This window comes from Quercus robur, chromosome 5 (genome assembly GCF_932294415.1).
Source record: "Quercus robur chromosome 5, dhQueRobu3.1, whole genome shotgun sequence".
Lineage (NCBI taxonomy): Eukaryota > Viridiplantae > Streptophyta > Magnoliopsida > Fagales > Fagaceae > Quercus > Quercus robur.
In genome coordinates, this window is record NC_065538.1 from 58,523,713 (window position 1) to 58,545,277 (window position 21,565).

At 34.2% G+C, this 21,565-nt stretch overlaps 1 protein-coding gene across 4 annotated transcripts; it reads right to left on the bottom strand.

Annotated features, from left to right (window-relative positions):
• Positions 1-533: 533 nt before the first annotated feature.
• LOC126726460 (uncharacterized) lies at positions 534-7,801 on the bottom strand. 4 transcript variants are annotated; one of them, XM_050431720.1, is made up of 5 exons: positions 6,961-7,796; positions 6,665-6,794; positions 5,876-5,968; positions 4,203-4,403; positions 534-1,001 (listed from the first exon to the last, which is right to left on the bottom strand). In XM_050431720.1, exons 1-5 carry the CDS (start codon positions 7,323-7,325, stop codon positions 768-770), a joined length of 1,023 nt encoding a protein of 340 aa, XP_050287677.1. In that variant the 5' UTR covers positions 7,326-7,796; the 3' UTR covers positions 534-767. The 4 variants fall into 4 exon arrangements, with proteins under 4 accessions (XP_050287677.1, XP_050287678.1, XP_050287680.1 ...); XM_050431721.1 differs by having other exon boundaries at positions 6,973-7,792; XM_050431723.1 differs by lacking the exon at positions 5,876-5,968 and having other exon boundaries at positions 6,961-7,801.
• Between the last annotated feature and the right edge of the window lie 13,764 nt (positions 7,802-21,565).

Consider the following 21,565-nt stretch of genomic DNA (forward strand, 5'->3'; position numbering starts at 1 on the left):
TGAACATGTGTATTTATAGGGCGTGCGTGTTTAACCATTTTGGATTGCAACCGTTCCAACATGAAATGGCAAAGTCATGCTAATCTTAGGCTTGATTGAGATTTGAGAGTGAAAATTAGTAAATGGAGGATTATTGATCTACTCTCCCAACCATCCAAATCAGCACCTCCAAACAAAGCTTTGACCTTTCAACTAAACAATGTAGGGGCCCACAACAGCTATACTAAAATGAAGACTTTCTCATAAATGAATTTATTGTGTGCTTTTAGCCAAAAAGAAAAATGTGCATTTTGCACTGCTTAGCAAGCAGCAGCCTTAGTTTTCTCTTCAATTGTGTGGTTAGTGCTAAAGAGTTCCTTTTATTTGATTCATTTGAATTCTGTGCTATTTTATAAGTTGCAATCAAACTAATTCATTTGCCACTGCCAAGCGCTAACCCATTTTTTCTCTTTTTATCATATGGAATAAACTTTATCAGTCTGACAACAGTGACCAGAAAAGGGAGGAGGGGAATAACAATTAACAAGTGGCAATAGAGAATAAGATGTTCGATTGATAATGACTTTTTAAAATACGACTTAAAGATTTTCCATTGAACCATGTATGATTGAACTCAATTCACAAGAGTTGAAATCATCACATGAATTGAGTGTGAAGTGTGATGGTTTCTTTGAAATAATTATTAACCACCAATGATTTCTTCTTTCAAATTTATTGCTTTTTACTGTATACCTATGAATGACAACACAGATTCTTTCCCCCTGTATTCAAGACCAGGGCCACTTAGCCTTTCTCCATGTGAACTGACGAATCTCGCAACTCCTGTCCAGGAAATACCCTTGATCGCTTCCTTCAAATTGCAGGTGTTTCTCTTTGTCTGATCCAATTATTGGACAGCATTGAATTTTGTGGTCACGTATCGAAGCTTCCTCCCTATATGCTGGGTTAGTATACCTAGGGTGTTGGATGTATGATACATTTTTCCACCACAGCTTCAAAGCCTGTAGAAAAAACATGGATTTAAGAGAATGAAAAGTAAATTCAATGCAATCTTATCTTGGAATTTTATCCAATATGAGTTTATAAAAGGATGAGAAGGCAAGACAGTATATGTTTTAAACGGTCAACAACCAATCATGTAATCAACCTCTTAACATAACAAGAACTCAGAAAGTCAAATAGCCCAAGTTCAGAATTTATGAAGAATTTTCATAGCATAGCTTTATTTCCATGGTTTATTTTGTTGGCTTATTCTATGTACTGTTGGGGAAAAATAAACGAGGAAAGAACACACTAAGCTAAGCACGCAAATAACTACACAAGGGTCATGTTCAACTAGCTGAGGCATCTTTAATCAAGCACACACATCTCTAAAACCCAATTAGAACCTTGTTTATACTTATCATGAACTAAAAGTTGCAGTTTTCTATGAATCAATTTGATTGTTTCAAGAATGCCAATAACACATGTGAACAAAAGAACCACAATTAAATGACAATACATATCAAATTTCATTGGGTATCACCGTAAATATTGACATTAGGGTCGACCTCATACATGACATGATTGCAAAAGGCAGTTTTCAATTTTCGTCCTTCAAAATTTTCACCAAACCTGTCTATCTCTTTTTCTTTTCAGTTAAGATATTGCTTGGTGAACTCTTTTTCTTTTCAGCTGTGATATATCATATATGTATTTTGTACAAAACTTGTTATGTAATAATGAGTTTCTTAGACATGGGGCAAGTTTTACACCATTTATAAACTAAATAATGTAAAATGGGGAAAAGTATTCAAGATAAAGAAAAAGGTCTAAGCTTAGCTAAATAACTCAAACTAAACAACATTCTCATTTATCTATAGAGATGAAGCAATTCCATCATTGAAACATACGGCTCTCAACAAACTGTAAGGGTGGTTTTGAGACCGAAAACCATGTCAGTTGACTGACAACAAACCACCAAATAATAGTGATTGACAAAAAATTCTCATGATGATCCTTGAGACCAATAATCATGTCAGTTGACTTCTCTCTCTCAAACAAAATATTTCAGCCATTCCGGCTAAAATGGAATAGAATTGACAAGTTTGCATATGAAGTATGAACATTTGAAAAACAAATATCGATATTGTGAGAAGCCAGTTGGTGAAGTTAGAAACAACAGCTAAATTCAAATCAAGGAGCATGAGTTAGCCTTTGATCATCTAGAGGCATAAGGTAGGGCCGGTTCGTGGGAAACTGGGAATTCAAATAAAGCTGCTAATTTCAGCTAACTTCATCAAGAATGCAAATTTAAATATCAATTATTCTGGGGTTTTTTATGTGCGCTCTTTTTACAAGCTGTTATCTAGTCCTAACACTGAAGAATTTCCTTGGAAGGGCATTTGGTGTGCAAAGGTGCCTAAACGGGTGTCTTTCTTCCTATACCATTGACAATCTTGTCAATAGAGGTCGGTTTCTGGTAAATAGGTGTTGTTTATGCAGCTGTGATGGGGAATCAGTGGATCACCTCCTGCTTCATTGTAAGTTTTCTCATGCCTTATGGAGAGAAGCTTTTGCAGTGTTTGGGATCCAATGGGTAATGCCAAGGTCAGTCAGCTCTTTTTTCTTTATGTGGAGAAACTGGTTTGGAAGGCATCGTTTCAACCATTTGGAATATGGTCCCGTCATGTTTAATGTGGTTGGTTTGGCAGGAATGCAATAACTGCACTTTTGAAGACAAGGAGAGAACATTAGATCATCTAAAATCTCTCCTTTCTGGTACTCTGTTTCTTTGGGCTCGCATTTGGGGGTGTACGAATTGTATTTCTTTATCTTAGTTTTTAGCCTCTTGTTCCTTTAGTTCTTGATTATTTTTGTATCTGTTTCTTGTTCAGAGTGTTCACTATCGTGAGCATGATGTTCATTTTTTCAATATAAAGTCTTATTACCTATCAAAAAAAATTATTCTGTCTAAGCTTGCATTAGTTCAAAGTGAGCATTCGCCACCCCGTTTTTACTTGGTCTGACACCACCCTTTAAGATTTGCCATATGGTCACCATATACTACAGAGAAAAACCTACAAATGCGTGCACGCACACAAACATATATTTTTTATTATTATTTAAATTAGACTGTTTTATATGGGTTTTCAACTTTATGCTTTGATACAAGTTTCGAGATCAATCTACCCTTATATAACTCAAATTAACCAAAAAGATTTGCCAATTGGAAGCCCTAAAGGTTTCCAATCATTGCAATTACACAATCAATTTTTCATCATTAACAGAATGCTTTAGAAGATATGACAGAATTTCAGATATTATAAATTATCATGAAACGGTTTGCTTACTTTTGATATGACGCAAATTTGGTTTTTCAACTTGGGGTTTAGAAAGTAACACTTTATGAATATATGGTACAATCTATTAGCATCCATTAGATTCTGCTGTTAAATATTACCGTGCATCTAACAGCTATGTACAATACAAGTGAGTAAGGCCTATTTCTATAAGTCACAGGTGGATAAAGTATCACTTTATAAACCACAGGTGGCTATAATGCCACTTTTAAACAAAGCATATTATTAGCTCATGCATGTTTTGATGGCATAGTATGACAGATACTAATAGTGTGAACCTCAGGTAGGTAAGTACCCCATCTTTTAAACCATAGGCTGGCAACCAAACTCCTCTTACAGCATAAGTGTTGGGGAAAATGTAATTTACCCTATAATAATATGTACAGTGCATTTGCAATGTCATTTATCCCAAAGCACCCTGAAAAAAACTCCATCCTTCTATAACATCATCTAGTATTACATTTTCAAATTTTTATTAGACTTATTCACTCATTCACTACGACTAGTGCCAATGGGCAGACAGCCCAACTGGAATTCCAACATAGTTGGTGGCTTCTGTCCGTCGTTAGATCCTGCTTATGTGTGTGGGTGCATGAGTTATTTTCTATAGCCAAAAATAACTTTCCAGTTGCTTGCCTCTTTCCCAAATTTGACAAAAGGGGAAAGAAATGAAAATCCTGAGCCACGATGACAAGTTAGTTTTCTGAATTTCAAATATCATACTCTCAAGGTGAAGAAAAACCAAATTAAGGTGAAAAGGATTCATGGTACCAGCCCAAGTAGCTGTAATGAAAGCTTGTTGAATTAATTTGAATAAATACTACTGAAACTAAGTTCTAAAGAGCTCCCAATTCTACTTACATGCCAGTAGATCCACACTGCAACCTTGTGAGGCATCAACCAGAAGAACATAGCATGATCAGAAACTAAGGATGAGGGAACTCTTTTTGCTTCCAAGACAGCCGTAAAATAGTCACCAAGCTTGGGGTGTTGAACTGAGATTGTCACATACAGATTATCTCCAGGAGCATTTGCTCTCATGTTCCAATTCCCAAGCATATCCTGCAATTGTTTCCCAAATGACTACTCAAAGAAAGAAAAAATCTTTCCATATTAAAAGTTTGGATAATCAAAGCACATTAAGATTGATCACTATAAACTAAAGCCAAAGTATCTCTGATTTTTCTTTTTTTTGGGAAAAAAAAAGTACAATCAAATATTCAGCCAAAGTATCAGCATCATGTCATTATTTAGGTTGAAAATCTATGTCAGGAAGTATTCCCTGTAAAACATCCTTGCTTCCCCTAACCCATCAAGTTTTAGAACATAGTGAAATACAGATTCAGATGCCAACTTTTTTCCTTTTTCATCTTCAGTCAGAAAAACAGCGAGATGCCAACTTTCCAGCACACCTTAATATTTCTATTTCTATTTCTTGTATCCTTAATCATGGTTGCAAGTCTGTTATTCTACCATACTTGGTGAATTTTTAAGCCTAGAGGCTTCATTTCATCTATGGGCATGCCTGAATTGAAGAAGACTGTCCTTATAATAGGTTATACCTGGACATCCATATTCTTTCAGATGTTATAGGTAGCACCAAGATAGATATTACCTTTAAATGGAATTACTTCAGATCTTAGCAGAACTTTGGCTAATTAAGACAATGTTCAAGATGACATACAAGAACAATGCCCTTGTTGAAGGCTCACAACTTCCAAGTTGAAAGTCTCAAAGAACATAAATCCAAAAACGTGCATAAAATTTAGTAAATTGTTCCAAATTAGATATGCAAAGCTTCAGTATTACATTTATACCAATCATTTCCAGCATGATATATTTATTCTGGTTGCAAAAGGCTATGTTTCAAATGCCTTTCACTCAATTGCATGACAGTGTGAAGAAAAAGGAAAAAAGAAAAGTAGCCATCAACTGATCGACCATTTGCCAAAAGAAAATTTCCAGCATATAAGATTCAGGTTGGGTGCAAAAGGTGATGTTAAACACCTTCCGACAACTGTATAAATAGCGTGAAGAGTTGCAAAATGGAAAAAGGAAGCTTATTAACTGAATGGCCATTCACGAATAGAATATCAAGATTCCAATTACTGCCTATGAATGATCAGGCATCAATGTCAGATAGTTGTCCCATTTCATTTTTGCATTTATAGTCCAATGCTATAGATTCTTAGAAATAACATAGGAAAAAAAGGAGTGAACTTTTCTCTCTCATTTGTCCATGCAGAGAAACAACTAAGAACTAGAAGACAAGATGTTTCTGTAGAAAGCACCAACTAGACAACGGTTTATCATAGAATGCACCATATATATTGCAGTATTTATCTCACGAGGGAGGAATCCAAAAGAATGGACACATCAAACATTCACACAAAGAAGTACATCAATTCAATGCTCAAATTATTTAGGAAAAAAAAAAAAAGTAATCTCACAACTGGTTATCAGATGGTGCTATAAGGTATGAGGAAAAGCAAGTCACTAAAAAATGCAAGAGCAAACTAATTTCTGAGACATACCATAAAGGGACTAACGTGTAAGGACTTTGCCACTAAATCAGAATTTGGATTGAAAACAAATGTTACTCTTTCACCCCATGGTGTGTTTGTTACCTGAAACAAGAAATAATCAACACCATCATCGCTTAGCCTAAAGGCTTCAAGCAACATGAGATTAAAATCTAAAAAAGAAGAAAAAAAAAAAGAAGAAGAAACACTTAAGCAGCATGAAAATAAGACTTTTGACAGGAACAGAGTAACTTCAGCCTTGATGCGTTTCATATTTTGGTCAAATAAATCTTCAGAGCTAACAACAATGAGAATTTATACAAAAGAATGTGAATTAGTTCCATTAGTTGCTACAAAAAGAGTATCATATTGATGAAATATTTCCTTACATGCCAACACAAAGAAAACATCATGATCAACTTTCAAAAGTCTACAATAGTATATGTCATGCATCAACTTTGTGATCCTAACTTCTTCTTTCAGTACGTTCAAAGCTAGCTGATTATAACATTCAACATTTGCTAATAATTAGTTCTTATTTACATGGGGGATTTCTTCTGCATTAGAATTTACTTTTACAATTTAACTAGTCCAGTAAACAATGTTCAACTTTATGCCAGACCCCAGTTTGTCCAATAAAACCATCCACAGTCTATAACATTTTCACATCTTAAAAATTCCAATTCTTAAAAAAAGAAATGAAGAATTTTGAGAGAAAGCACAACAACAGGTGTGCATTACTTAAATTTGAAGTCAACAATATGAGCTAGAAATCCAAGTAAATTGTAAACAATCACACACCTCAGCAATGCACTTCTTCAAAAGCTGAGTAGAGGCAGAGGCTTGGGCTTCAGCTTCAACATCGTAGCAATAATACACACTCAGTGGGTTTTGTACGTATCCCACACTCGGAGGTATTGTCAAAAGCAAACTGACCCAAAGGAAAAAAAAAAAAGTTTACACCTTTACACATAAGCATATGACATAACTCGATAAACCTTAAACTCAAACCTCAAACTAGTGTCACTGACAAAAACATAAACAAAAACAAAAACAAAGACAATTTAACATGAAGGGTGACTATGACGAGCATATACATTAATACATACACTTGTCCGTTGGTGGAGGCAATTTGGCGAGCTTGGTCGGCGGAGAGGTGGTCGGGAGGCGCGTGTGGCGCGTGGTCGAGGTTATAAAGCGCGTAGCGGACTGGGTACCAGAAAGAATGGCGGACGGGGCGACGGCGCTCGTGCCAGACGGTGCCTTCGTAGAGAGAGAGAGATTCTGATGAGTTAGAGGAGGAGCGCGAAAACCAATGGCGGGGGAGGAGAGTGCGGAAGAGGAGGAGGAGAGAAAGAGTGAGGGATTTGAGGAAGTTGGAGAGAATTGTGGCCAAGAGATAGAATGCTTCCATTGATGAGCAATTCCAACCAGCTATAACATCTTTAACATTCAATCCCATTTAAAGGCTAGAGCACCAGTGTCAGCACTCTAAAAAAACAAAATGTCAACGTACTAAAAATTTACTTTTAGTGGGACAGCCAAAACTAACTGAAACTAGCTACAACCACAAGCAACCGAAACCAACTACAACCAGGCAACCCAATACCCAAAAAAACCAATCGAAACTCAAGACCAGACACCACAACCAAAAACAAACCCACGGCCAAATGAGAGAGAGAGAGAGAGAGAGACTGACACCCAAAACCAACAGAGAATCAAAGATCGGCACCGCCACCGAAACTCAAGATAGACAGCAACTCGACACTCCAAAACCAACCAAAAATCAAGATTGGCACCGTCACCGAAAACCCATGGCCAATGAAACTCAAGACCGCCACCAAAAACTCAATGCCAGAGAGGACAGAGAGAGAGAGAGAGAGAGAGACTGAGAGAGTCAGAATCTAGAAAAGAGGACGAAAACACCAAAAAAAAAAATTAGCACGTCAAATGTATGTTGTTTTTTTTAGGTGTTTGGTACGCTAATGCTTATCCATTTTTTAATCTTCAATTTGTGTGGTGTGGATTCTGTGGAATGCATGATTAATTAACATATATATCATTTTAAATTTTATCAAAAAAAATATATCATTTTAAAAGGTTTTTTTTTTAATTTTTTTAACCTTTTAAATATATATATATATATATATATAAATATATAAAATGTTGATGTTTGGTTCAACCATTGCTATTTTATTTGATATTTTCAGTGCTTTTTTTTTAATGTCTTTTTTATCTTTAAACTAACTTCTAAGACATTAATTTGACTTAAATTTACAACTAATTGCCTTTAATATTGAAAAAAAAAAAATGACCATGACTATCACCATAACCATTCAATTAAAAATTGCAATTACCATAGTAGGACACCCGGGTGATAGGGGGCTAAAATTAAGAAATTTCTTTTGGTTAAATTATAAAAATTTCCTTTAAAATTTAAGGGAATGACACTTTTGCTTAAAACTGAGGGGAAAATGATGCGCTCTTTTTTTAGGTTTAAAGATTATTATTTTATTAATGAAATATTGATCAAGCCCCTAACAGTTGTTAGTGAATTCGTTTTATTAAATATTATTCCTTGTTACTCAACACCCGAAAAGAAAAGTTATAATTTTTCTACCAAACTCCAATAGCAAGCAAAGTTATGGTGATTCCATTTTAGATACCCTAATAATTTTTTTTTTTTTTTTTTTTTTTTGCTTTATCGTATTAGAAATTTTTTTTTTTTTTTCTTTTGGTTTTTAAGAATGAAGATTTTGAAAAATTGCAATTTGGTTTGGGTGGTTTTGATTTAGGATTAAACTTTAGCAAGGGAAAATCGATAGTTTTAAACAATTTGTTTTGATTTTATTATTATAGTCAAAGGCAAGCCAGGTGCTTGCCTAGGCGCCTTAAAAACTTTATAAGGCGAGGTGCTCACCTATTGAACCTCGGCAAGCAAGGTAACCGCCTTAAGCCATGAAAAATACGCTAAGGCGAGAGCCTCAATTTATTTTATTTTATTTTATTGATAGAAAGTTGTTGCAAAACCTATCATTAAATTATTAATTTTAAAAAACATCCTATTGTTAGATCAATTAATTTACAAAAGTTTTTTGTAAAATTTATTTTTAGATTAATTAATTTATGGCTCTGGATCACCTCCCATTGAAAAACTCTCCCATTTTTAAATATCTTTAAGACACTTGGCAAATATTAAATTAACTGTCAAAAAAAAGAAAAACTTGTCCAAACCTATCCAAATTTAATCCCTTGTAACATGCACTTACCCCAAGGGATTGGATGTTTGCAAAATGGGAGTAATAGTACTTTACATTTGCTGAAAAAATTCAAGTATTATTTCCACTTCATTCATCTTGCCAATAATGTTATGGGAACTTCTTCCTGGGCTTTGTAATATTTTGGATTATTAATCTAGCACACAACAATTGGGAATCTCATTGCTCTGATCAAATAGGAAATCCAAGGGGACTAACTTGGGCTACCTATGAAGAGAAGTTGTGGAGAGGTTTGTAAAAATGTGTTCGGAAACTAGTGGTTCCTAATGGGGATGGATGGGAATAATAGGGAAATTGATTAAATTCAAGGTAGTCACCCTCCATAGAGAAAGAAAGAGATTAAAAGAGAAATATGCACTAATGCACTGTACGTGCAAGTTAGATTTGAGCTTATATAGAGAAATAAAATAAGTTATCTAACAGTAAATCTACATCAAAAAGCTTAAAAAGATGCTAGCTTTAACATGACACACATTAGAGAAGAAGAAAGTGATAGTGAGAATGAGAAAAGGACACAAGATGTACATGAAAAACCCTAGCGAAGGGATAAAAAACCACGGTTTGAGTAAGAATGGAACGTTCTTGCTCTGCTCAGATTTGTGTTATGTGAAGAAAAGAGGTATCTCTTGTACAATAAGGGTGTTCTTCCTTAAAGAGAGACTTTGTCTTCTATCTTATCAACTTTCTACTCTCTTCTCTACAATATCTCATTGGGTTCTTGCCCTAAAAATACAACTGCATGTTCTTCTTATAATCTAAGAAATATGGTTGAGTACAAGGACGTGTCAAGTCATCATTTTCTTATTTTGGACATTTTCACAGCTGTGATGTTATCTACTGACTAGAGGATAGGAATTGCGCCAATATGGCATTAGGGCCTGTGCGTAAGTGACTTTGCCACTACTCAGGGAACACCTCTTGGACGTTGAGAGGGACATCAGGAGTATTGAGAATGATACATGTATTTTTGAAGTGGTACAACATGTACTCAACCAATAAAGGGTGTCCTCATAGTTGCTAACCTTAGAAAGTCACTATCTCCTTTTTTGTAAGTGCTTGAGTACTATGTCAGGTGCATATTTTACTTCCTTTCCAAAACAGTCACGTCTTACCAAGAACAAGATCCCTTAGCCAACGCTTCCTCTTCCTTTGCTCACAGTTGTTCCACGTGTAAAGTCAAGATCCAACCACACATGCATTCTCTCATGCCTTAATGGTGTTATTTACATGCACTAAGCAATTGGTTTATTCTTTAATATCCACAATGCTATGGATTATATGTATTTATACAAGTTGCTTAGCCAAATAACCAACTAACAACTTGTAACTAACTTGGCTCAACTTGTTGCAATCCTACAACTAACTAACTAACTAAATGCAACATTACAAACAATGATTATTTATATGCCTATAGGGTTCTTAACATTTTCCTCCCCTTTACAAAACCATGTCCTCAAGCTTTTCTTGTAATATTCATGAGGGGTGATTGGCCATAACAACAATACTGCAAGGCATCTTGACCATCGAACACACCAAGAACTCCACTGCAATTAATCACAACCATAACTTGAGCAAGTAGTTTTCATTACTGTCCAAACCCCCCACATGAATATTTATGGTTGAATCTTCCAGGAAGTTCTTTCAAGAACTAAAGTGTTTGATTGACACAAATTGGACAGCCACCAATTGAATGGGCTGCTCTATGATAACATGTTTCATGATAACAACAGTACACCTGATCAATGTTTCCATCCAAGCAAAAATATGCAAGTGGCCAAATATTTTTTGGACAACCATGCACCATAAGCTTAAGATTGTGACATTTGTAATCACAGATTTTATTAGTTGTACAATTCTCACAATGTCAAGTATTTTCCTTGGGGAAAAGCCTTGTTTTTATAAAAAATTGATCAACTCCTTCTATCTAATTCTCGTATGACCAATTGGAAGAAATGACCTATATCACACTTCTCATCATTTGTCCCACTAGATCTTCTTCCAAAACATCACCATTAAACATTGGAAATGGCACTCCCAGTTCAATCTTCAATCGCTTCTTAACACATTCAGTAGAACTTAGAAGTTAATATCCATATAAATCTGATCCTTTCCTAAAAACAGGATCTGTTTCGATTAAGAAACTACACTTTTCTTGTTGTGAAGGCCATACATGTCCCTAATGACTTTGAGTCATTTCTTAAAACCACACCAGTACATTTAGGGACCTTGGCTTGATGGTTAGGACCACAAGAAACTTTCTTTAATTCCTTCTCTTTGATGAGAGCAACTTCTTCACAGGTAATTATCTCATTACGATCAAATTTAGAACGTTGATCCCAATTCATACCTGATTCCTTAAAAAATTTGTAATCAACTTGGCTATAGAACCTGACATTTATGGTACTGCTACCACCAAAAACTCGTCCTCTTTCTCATGGATAGCCATCACAGTAAAATGGATCCCCCCCCTCCCCCACCAATTTTTGAAAGAGTTGGATGACAAAAAATCAAAAATGTTGTCTATGACTTCTCATATAGCATATGTGCAGTTTACATTCATTGGTCCTTGTTCAAGACCAATATTTTTTGGTTCTTATGGCCTCTTTTGTTCTTGAAAGATCATCATCATTTTCTTTGTTGGCTTTATGGACTAAATCGGACATGCAAAAGCAGTTTCAATCTTGGATACACTAAGCTGCACTAGAACCTGAAAGAGTAGGCGAGACTGCACATGACATTCAAGGGCAGCTTGTACATGGACATCATAGTAAGTAGGAAAGATTGTCCTTCAAATTGATTTAGATGAAAATTCTATCCATTTTAGAATTATGATATGACTTTCACCTAAAACTTGTGATATGTACCCTTTCAAAAACACAAGCAAACAAACAAACAAAACAAAACAAACTTGTAACTGTAGGTACCGCATTTTATACCCGTTAATAAATTTTGGTTCCCGGCCCCAATGATGAGCTTGATATATGTCAATTAAGGGTAATTAAAGAGTTCATAATAATTTGGAAGTAATCACAACTCAAAAGTGCTCAAATTAGGTTGAAAACGATTATGAAAATGACATTTACTCACTATTTTGATAATAACTTTTGGTCCACAAAGAATTTTTGAGTGAGGTTTGTTTCATTGAAATTTAAACATTCAAGCTTCAATTTGAACGCAAATTTTGCCTAATTTGAATTTATATTAAGTGAGTTATGGCCGTTTGTATTTAGGCCATCAAAGCTGTTAGTTTAGGGTTTCTAGGGAGCATGTGTATGCATGGTCAGGACTTGCTTATGTAAGTCGATCTTTTGGGTTTTAGAACTTTTTTAAGGGCCCAAAATGTCATTCTTTGATGTGAGCCGGCCTCTAGACCCTTAGGAACATCCAAAGACCATTAAAAAGCCCTAAAACCCTTATTTTTAACCTTTAAATACTTATCTTATGTCTCCAATCAAAACCCTAGCTAGAGAGAGTGATTTTTGGCCTCCATCTTCTTTAAAACCCTAGTTCTCTTTTCCAAACACACAACATAGCACCTTTGCAAATTTTTTACGAATTAAAAACCTCTCTTTAGTTAGTTCTAAGGCAGAAGTTATTTTTTTTTTTATATTGATTTCTCAAAACCTTTTTCAAAATGTTTTGTTCTTGAGTTGTGATTACTAACTATTGTTATATTCTTTTTATTATTCTTGTCCTCAGTCTAATCTTTGTGTTGTAGGCACTAGGGGGTCGGTTAATCAATTTCAAATATGTGATTCTAAAACAAGGTGAGCTTCTTTCCCATGGTTTCTTACTTTGCTACATAGGATTCACATGGTTCTTAATTTGTTTTATTTGTTATACATGCTTAGAAATATGTTTTGCTTTATTTGATTTTGTTTTGTCATGTCTTACCATGCTTTGAATGAATAGCTGAATTGGATATTAGAAGCATGCTAGGTTTTGTTTGATTGTTGTTTTGTTGCTACTTTAAAACCGTGATTCTGGACGTATATGCATGCACATGCTTATGTATGTGTACGCATTCTCTAAGCATGCGTATGCATACTTGATGTACGCATGCGCATACTTGTGCCCAGAAACATAATTTAGGGTTCTTGCTAATTTGTGTGTTTTGATTAGTTTTATTCTTCTGTTTAGGTCTTGTTGAGTCTAGCTTTCATATGTTTAGGTCTTGGGTTAGTAGAATAACATGTTTCACATGCTTGAATTGATAAATTGATGATTAGGGTTATGCTTTGATGAACCACATGAACATTCATGAGAATTTGAACATGCATTGATGTGTAGGTGCTGAGGTGTTATGATGCAGCGAGGTAAGTGAGGTAAGTTATGCATAATTACATAAACATGCATTTGACTTGGTTGATGAACTTGACCAACTTTCTTGATTAATGAACATGATGAATATACTTGATTAATGCCTTGTTGATGTTGTTGTTTTGTGATGTGCTTGCTGCCCTTGGATATATATTATGATGTAATCTTTATATTGTGATGTGATCTTTAATATGTTGTGTGTGTTATTTCCTTACGTATATGATGTATGTTTAGGTTAAGGATTAAGGCTCTCTTAATAAACTATTTAATTAAATATGGCATAGCAATACATAATGGAGGCCAGCCCATGAACCGGGCGGTCTTGGGTGCCTAACACATTCCCAAGCTATACCAAACTCCGGACCTATAATCTGGTAGGTGGACCCATGTATGTAAGTGATTGGCCTAAATGACCTAATATGGTAGAGACAACCATGGTATTAGGTAGTTCTTTTTTTTGGCTCTTTTGACCTGGGTTCAGCTCACCTAGTTTTGCTAATCTCATCTTGGTCGAAGCTGCCTAGGCTATGTTGTTGTAGTTTCTTTTTCTGGTAATTATAAAGTTTTTCTTTCCAGCAAAAGCAAAAAAAATGTAGTTAAAGGGTTGGAACAATTATGCTGGTTACAACTACAAGTTTTTCCTCTTTACTAGATATAGAAATTATGTAACACAGTTCAAATCAGAAACTATGTGCCTTGGCTTTAATCTGATTAAGACAATTGCATAAAAGTTGTTCTGTGTTTTGACGAAATTTTAAAACTAAAATGAACAAAGTGAATGATAAAAATTCTGATTTGAATTGTTAGCTAGCTTCTCATTCCTCCCAAAAAAAAAAAAAAAAAACCTACCTTTTTGATGAGCAAAATAAGAAAGAAAATTGTATTAAGAAAATTTCAAAAGTGGGTAATTTCAGTATAACTTCCAAAACAGAATGTACAAATTAAGCAATAATTGTGGATGATATGATGCAAGACGTGCATGCTCTCAAAGTCTCACCATGCCCTGATTGAATACCTATCTATGTCTTCAGCCATGTGTAGGGTGAATGTGTAAATTAGTGCATGGAATCAATATCAGATGGAGTTATGGACCCAACTTTAAGGTGTTACCTCCCAATAAAGGTGTTACATCCCATTTGACTTCACACTCAACACATCATTTGTGTGCAGGAGACTAGTGTTTTATTCATACTTACGATGATAAAGAACTATCATTAGGAGCAGATGCTATAAGTTGAAACTCTCTAAAAAAAATTTTATTTTTTTATATAAAAAAATACTACTTTCAAAGAAAAAAAAAATTCTCATATATACGTTTGCATGAGACTAATTTATATATAACTAGTTTATAACTTGTGCAATGCACAAGAAAGTTTGACGTAATATGATTTTTTTTTTTTTTTTTGTCTAAATATGAAATTTAATAATTATGATAATTATTAACAATAGCAGATATTTATTATGATTTTTTCTGCATGGTAATTATATATTCTAGTATTAGACGTTTATTATGATTGTGTTGCACATGATACTATCAAAATAGAACTCTAGCCCATGGCCATGACCTAATAAAATCAAGAAAAATACACTTTCCCAGGACTTAATCAGTTGGGCCGTGATGCTAGATTCAGCCATCCACTCAAAGCCCATAAAACTAAGCCCAACAGATTCTGTCTACAGCAAAACCAACCCAATCCATTCTACGCTGGTAGTACCCGGGTTACGGTGAAATTATTCTCACCTCTCTTCTTTGGTTTTAAATCCATTATTAATTCTCACCCTCTGAGTTCGAGATTAGTGACTAATTTTTTTTTTATCTACCTTAGGCTGAGCTTTCCATTTCAGTAATTAGTATTATCTTTATTCTTTATTGTGACATAATGAATTTTACTTAGGAGCTTATTAATTTTTAATTCCAAAAAATTTCTTTCTCCTGAAGAAACAATAACAAATAGTTTCAATGAAATTTCCTAAATGATACATGTATTGCAAAAGAATCTAATCTATTTTTATAATGTAGTATGTCACTTGGAATATTTTATAAATCTTTGAATGATAATAGGTCTAAAATAAGTTTTGTGATGTGTAGAAATTAGAAACTTGTTTTAGGATTTTTTTTTTTTTTTAAATATGCATAGTGTTGGTACTGGGTACATTCTTTTCATTTTTTATTTTTATTTTATAGGACTGGGACCTGGTACATTCTCATCTTTCCTTTTATTCGTTAAATTTCATATGATAATAACATGCTATTAGGATGAAACTTAGAAGTAGGACACCACCTTCATATATGATTTTTGTGTTTTTTTGAGCCAATGTGTTTGTTGAAATTGCTTTCATTTATGGTCCGTTTGGATTGAGGGGGAGGGAGGGAGAGTAGAGTAGAGTTGGCCAAAAATTAACCTAATTTTTAGTTAACTCTATTATACTTCCCCTTGCCCCCCTCTCCCCAATTCAAACAGGGCATTATAGTTATTTATTTATTATTATTATTATTAGTTTAATGGAATATAACAAGAAAAGAAACTATAGAGTTATGGCAAGTGGTGGTTTGTTGATGTGGGTGGGTTGTTGAGGTGAGTTTGTGGTTGTGTTGATGGTTTTTTTTTATATAAAATTTGTTTGGAAGCTGAGAAAATGTGAAAAATTTGTGGGAAAATAGCATTTTTAGAATGTTACCAAACACTGAAATAAATTTTCTAATATAATTTTCATAATGCAACCAAACACTTAAAAATATTTTCCTTTCCCGAAAATAGCATTTCCGGAAAATAATTATTTTCCAAAAATTTTTTTATATGAACCAAACACAGCCTAAGTTGATTAATAATACAATCTGGGGAATAAACAGAAGCAACAAAATCCTGAGTCATATCAACTCCCAACTCCCCTTTCATTTAAAGTTTTTATTCATACTTAGGACGGATCCCGTTTAGATAGGCCTTGATTAGAACATGGCTATGAAGTACAAGTGGATGTTGATCTATTTGATTAGACGGGCTTGGTTACCTAATGTCACCTTCCCAAGCACGTGCTCTAAACTTAGACTCACAATTTAGCTATGTTAAACCTCTGTGTAGGGGTTAAAGGTAGTTCGTGAACTTATAACCAGCAGGGATGCACGGATGTGGCAAAACGGCCGTCACACCTGTGTCCGACGCCACTACCTACACGTCAGTGCCGCGTCCTCTTTTTTTTTTTTTTTTTTTTTTTTTTTTTTTTTTTTGTTTCTCGACTCACGTAGACTCGACACAGACTCGGGCCGATTCGCATTGACTCGGGCTGTATCGGGTGAAACCAATTCAAGCTGAAATTCAAAAAAAAAAAAAAAGGGTGCAAAACGCACCGTCTCACGTCTCACATCTCACTCTCTCCGACTCATTCTCATCTCACGTCTCAGCTCAACTCCTCTTACTCTTGTCTCTCTGTGCTCCTCCAGCTCCACGCCTCCACCGTTTGATAACCGATAAGTTTTGCTTTTAACAAAACTTAGTTATGTTTCTTAATGCCTTTGTTCTGTTTCTTTAAAGGCATTATTTTGTTTTTTTGTGCCTGACCAAAAACATGAGCCACTAACACTGAGCCACATCTTCCTCTTTTTTTTTTTTTTTTTTCTTTTTTAATTTTATTTTATGGAAAGCTGCACCTATTTTAATACTGGCCACATATATCATTTATTTTGTTTTTGGGCTGCACATTTTTTTTATTATTTATTTATTTATTTATGGAAAGCCTCATCTATTTTAATACATCTGTCAATAATTCAAGTGTCAAAAACTTTTGTGGACTTATTACTATCTATCTATTTATTTATTTATTTATTATTATTATTATTATTATTATTATATGAGTTTTCTATTATTATTATATAAAAAAACATGCTTAGCAGTATATAAAATATATAAATAAAAATATTTTTAATAATTTTTTAATCGCCACACCCACACCCTATTTTTTCAAAAATTGTTGAGTCCCGCACCCGCACCTGTACCCGTACTCGAGTCTAGAAATGCACTCGTGCTTCATAGATAACCAGATAACGACTTAGTTCTTCACCTTACCCTCTAAGTAAGTGGCATATTATCAGATCCAAGTCTTAGGATGAGTTCACATTGCACAACACCCACGTAAGCCGTTCAAATGGCAAATGTGCATGGTATTCATGAGTCACACCTTAGGCCACTCACAATGGTGACTTTACTGGAATAGAGAGTTAGACTCCAACATATCTAATAGCCATGATCGATGGGATTTCTACTAAGCCCAAACTTACACACAAGCATATCCCACTATTTATATACCCCATTATAGGGTTAATGTGGTGACCCATTTAGAGCATTCTCATCCAAGAATGTTAAAAAAAAAAAAAAAAAAAACCCACAATGTATTTTCAAAATGTCACTTTATTTACTTTAGCTACCTCGTTTTACAATATATATTACATCTTATTCTTTATAGTGCAAAAATCTTATTAAAGTATTATAAATAAATAATTTTTTAAAATATTTTGTCCCATCACAAATCCAAAATACCCACACCCCACAACATGGTTTTAAAATTCTGACCATTCAATGAATTGGAAGAGGGAGAGGTTTAAAGTTTTTGAGGTTGGACCGAGGTCGAATCAAAATTGAATCGTGATAACGTCATAATTAATTTAATAATTATTTAAAATATAAATTAATATATTAAATTAATATAAATAGAAAAATGAACTAAAATAGTCCAAATAAATATAGAAATCTAATTTTCAAATGTCTTTTTTATATCATAACTTTCTTAAGGCAAATAAGAAATATTAAATCTTAAGCAAAAATAATTATTTTTTTGATAAAACTCAATATTGTACTCTTTTAATCTTTTTATGAGAGCTTATGTCTAAATTATCTCAAGTTATGCTCAGGCCCATTTGACTATCCAATAAATTGTTTTATGCCAAAGTCCATTTGAATATTCAACTATTTATGAAAATTTTTAAAATAAAAAATAAACAGAAGCCAAAGGAGTGGCCAGATAAAGCATTAAAAAATTGATTAAATAAAGAACAAAGCCCAATAAAATTTTGAAAATAGTGGTTGACAGTTGACGCTTGACATATGTATTTAGTTAAATTTTAAATATAAAAAATAAATAGAAGCTAGAAGGGTTGCCATTCATGGTTTTAAAAACTGGTACGGTGAAAGAATCGGAAAATGACCTAATAACTAGTTTATGGTTGGATCGGAGTCCGACCGATGGTCTAACCAGTGACATCATAAATAATTTAATTATTATTTATTTAAATTATATAAATAATTAATAATTATTTAAGATACTAAAACTAACAAACCAATAGTAATAAATATATTTCCTTTAAAAAAATACAAGTACATTAGTATATAACATTTTTTTAAAGAACTTAATATAATAACATTACAAAACAATCATCCTTCACATAATAAACTTTCAACAAAACCAAATAAATAAGTTCATTAATCATTACATTTACATCCAAATGGCAAATAGCAAATAAGTTCATTACATCCAAATAGCAAATAAGTTTTAAAGTTTCAAACAAACAACTACTAAGTAGTAGCAAACCTAGTTGGCCCTGGACGCACAATTTTCGTCCAATTTTTTCTAGTCCTCAACCAAGCTTGCAAAGCCACATGGTTATAGATGAACACTGTGATCTTGAATGCATGCTTTACAAGTTTATCTACATGATCCATCTTCCCAATCTCCTTAAAAATTAGGTTTAGGCAATGTGCTGCACTAGGTGACCAACTAATGTTCCTATATTTTCCACACAAAATTCTTCCAGCAGCTACATAATTTACAGCATTGTCAGTGACCAAATGTACCATATTTGTAGGACTAACCCAATTAACAATTTCATCAAACGAGTTACTCAAATTTATAGCATCCTTAACCAAGTCAGAAGCATCAATAGAATATATAAAAATAATTCCTTTAGGACAATAGACAAGGAAATTAATCAATGCTCTATGCCTAGTATTAGTCCACCCATCAGTCATTATTGTACAACCAGTGTTAGCCCAATATGAATGATGAGAATCAATAATCAATTGGACTTCTCTTTTTGCTTCTCTCAACAAAGGCACTCGAAGGGCATAATAATTTGGGCCTCTATATCCAGGACCATAAGAAGCTATAGCATTGAACATAGGTTGATAATAACTAGAATTCACAGCATTAATTGGAATGCAAGCATCATACATTCATCTTGCTACAACCATATCAAGCCTTCACTTCTTTTCTTTGCCATCAAGCACACTTTTAATAGAAGGTTGAGCTCCCGATGTTGTTCTAGGAGCAAAGTAATTACCAATGTCACCAACCTTTCTCTTGCCAAGATTGGATCTTGGTAGAAAACTACTAGGACCACTTCTATTTCCCCTACCTAACCCTCTACCTCTAGGAGTAATTTCTTGGGCATCTTCAAATTCTAGTGAGTCCTCTAATGACGAATAATTAACTGTTTCTTGATCCTTTTTTGTTTGTTCTTTAGATTTAGAAATTTCCTTCAAATTCTCAACCATTTGAAACCTAACATTATAAGGTACACTTGTACATATAGCCACATCACCTTTAATTCCAGCTAGATGTCTTTTCATCCTATTGATGCCCCCTCCTTTATAATTTTTCCCACAATGTATACATCTATAACTACTTTTTCTATCTTCCAACTCTTCAGTTACATGATCCCATACAGGATCACATTTCGCTCTCACAAATGAAGAATTAGCATTAGACCCGGTTGTAGAAGCATGTTCATTAGATGGTACAGAGGTGGACTCCATTTCACTCAACAATTTCAGATTGGCAGCAACCATTTTATCAACAAATAAATTCATCAACACAACATACACAAACAATATTCTATAAACTATATTTTACAAACAATAATGCTACTTTATAAACTATTTTCACAAATAATAAAGCTCTGTAAATCAAATCCACAACATAATCCTTAACATACACAAAATCACAAATAAACTAAAAGCTATGCTAAACTAATAATTGAAAGAATAAATTGAATAATTAAGTTAACGAGAGAAGTTACCAATGAAGTCACATGAACGGAGAACCTGAGATGAAGCTGAGAGAAATGAAAAAAAAAAAGAAACCGAGAGAATGATCAACAAGTTACAATCAAAAGCTGAGAGAATGATTAAATGAAAGAAAGAGAATCCACAAGTTACAATTAAAAGCAAAGGAAAAAGAAAAATAATCAAAATACCTGATGAAGCAGAGCATAGAGGGAGAGACCAATACCAAGACGGCGAGATTGAGAACAAAGAAGAAAAAAAACCCAGAGGCCGAAACAGCGAGACCAAGACAGCGAGAGGCGTGACCTGTGAGGATGAGAAGCATATCAAATGAGAGGTCATGAGCTTGAGTGAGGTGAGACCGTGAGAGTGAGAGTGAGACAAAGGGGCGAGAGGCGTGAGAGCGAGACAGAGAGGTGAGAGGCGTGAGTGAGAGTGAATTAGGTGTTTAGGCCCTTTAGGATTAAGATTTAGTTGTTAGGTTCCAAAACGACATAGTTTAGGTTGGAAAAAAAAAAAGGTGTAGTTTAGGTTTTTAACCCAACCAGGCATTAATCGGTTCGACTTTGTCGGTTCCCCCTTTTTTGGTTGAACCGGTCGGTTTTCAAATTTTCTTGATTTTGAAGTGATTTCTTGTTTTTACCCATAACCAGATTGGATTGAAGGCCGGTTCCTGGTTGAATTAGTTGGACCAGTCGGTCCGATCTGGTTTTTAAAACCATGTTGCCACTGGCCAAACAAACCATTAAAAAATTGATTAAACCCAATAAAATTTAAAAAAGAGTGGTTGACAGCTTGTATTTAGTGGGTGACAGAATGCAAGTTGTCTTCAAAGAGACCAGAAGACTCTAGAGTTTAAAGGAAAATCACAGGAAGGGAGAAAACTGCAAAAACAACAAATGAAAAAAAACGCAAAGATAGAGAAAATGTAGAAATAGCAGTCAACAAAAACGTAGAGAGAGGGCGAGCAAGATTGAAAAGAAGAATAAGAATAAATAGGGGTGCGATGTCAATGTCTGAGGTTGAAGCTTCATCAATGGCTAAGCCTATAA

Excerpts from the sequence above, each read along its gene's own strand:
- LOC126726460 (XM_050431720.1), bottom strand. The coding sequence starts at position 7,325 with ATGGGATTGAATGTTAAAGATGTTATAGCTGGTTGGAATTGCTCATCA. Across the intron at positions 5,969-6,664 it reads TGAAGAAGTGCATTGCTGAG|GTAACAAACACACCATGGGG; the intron begins GTGTGTGATTGT and ends TTCTTGTTTCAG. Across the intron at positions 4,404-5,875 it reads TACACGTTAGTCCCTTTATG|GATATGCTTGGGAATTGGAA; the intron begins GTATGTCTCAGA and ends AAACAATTGCAG.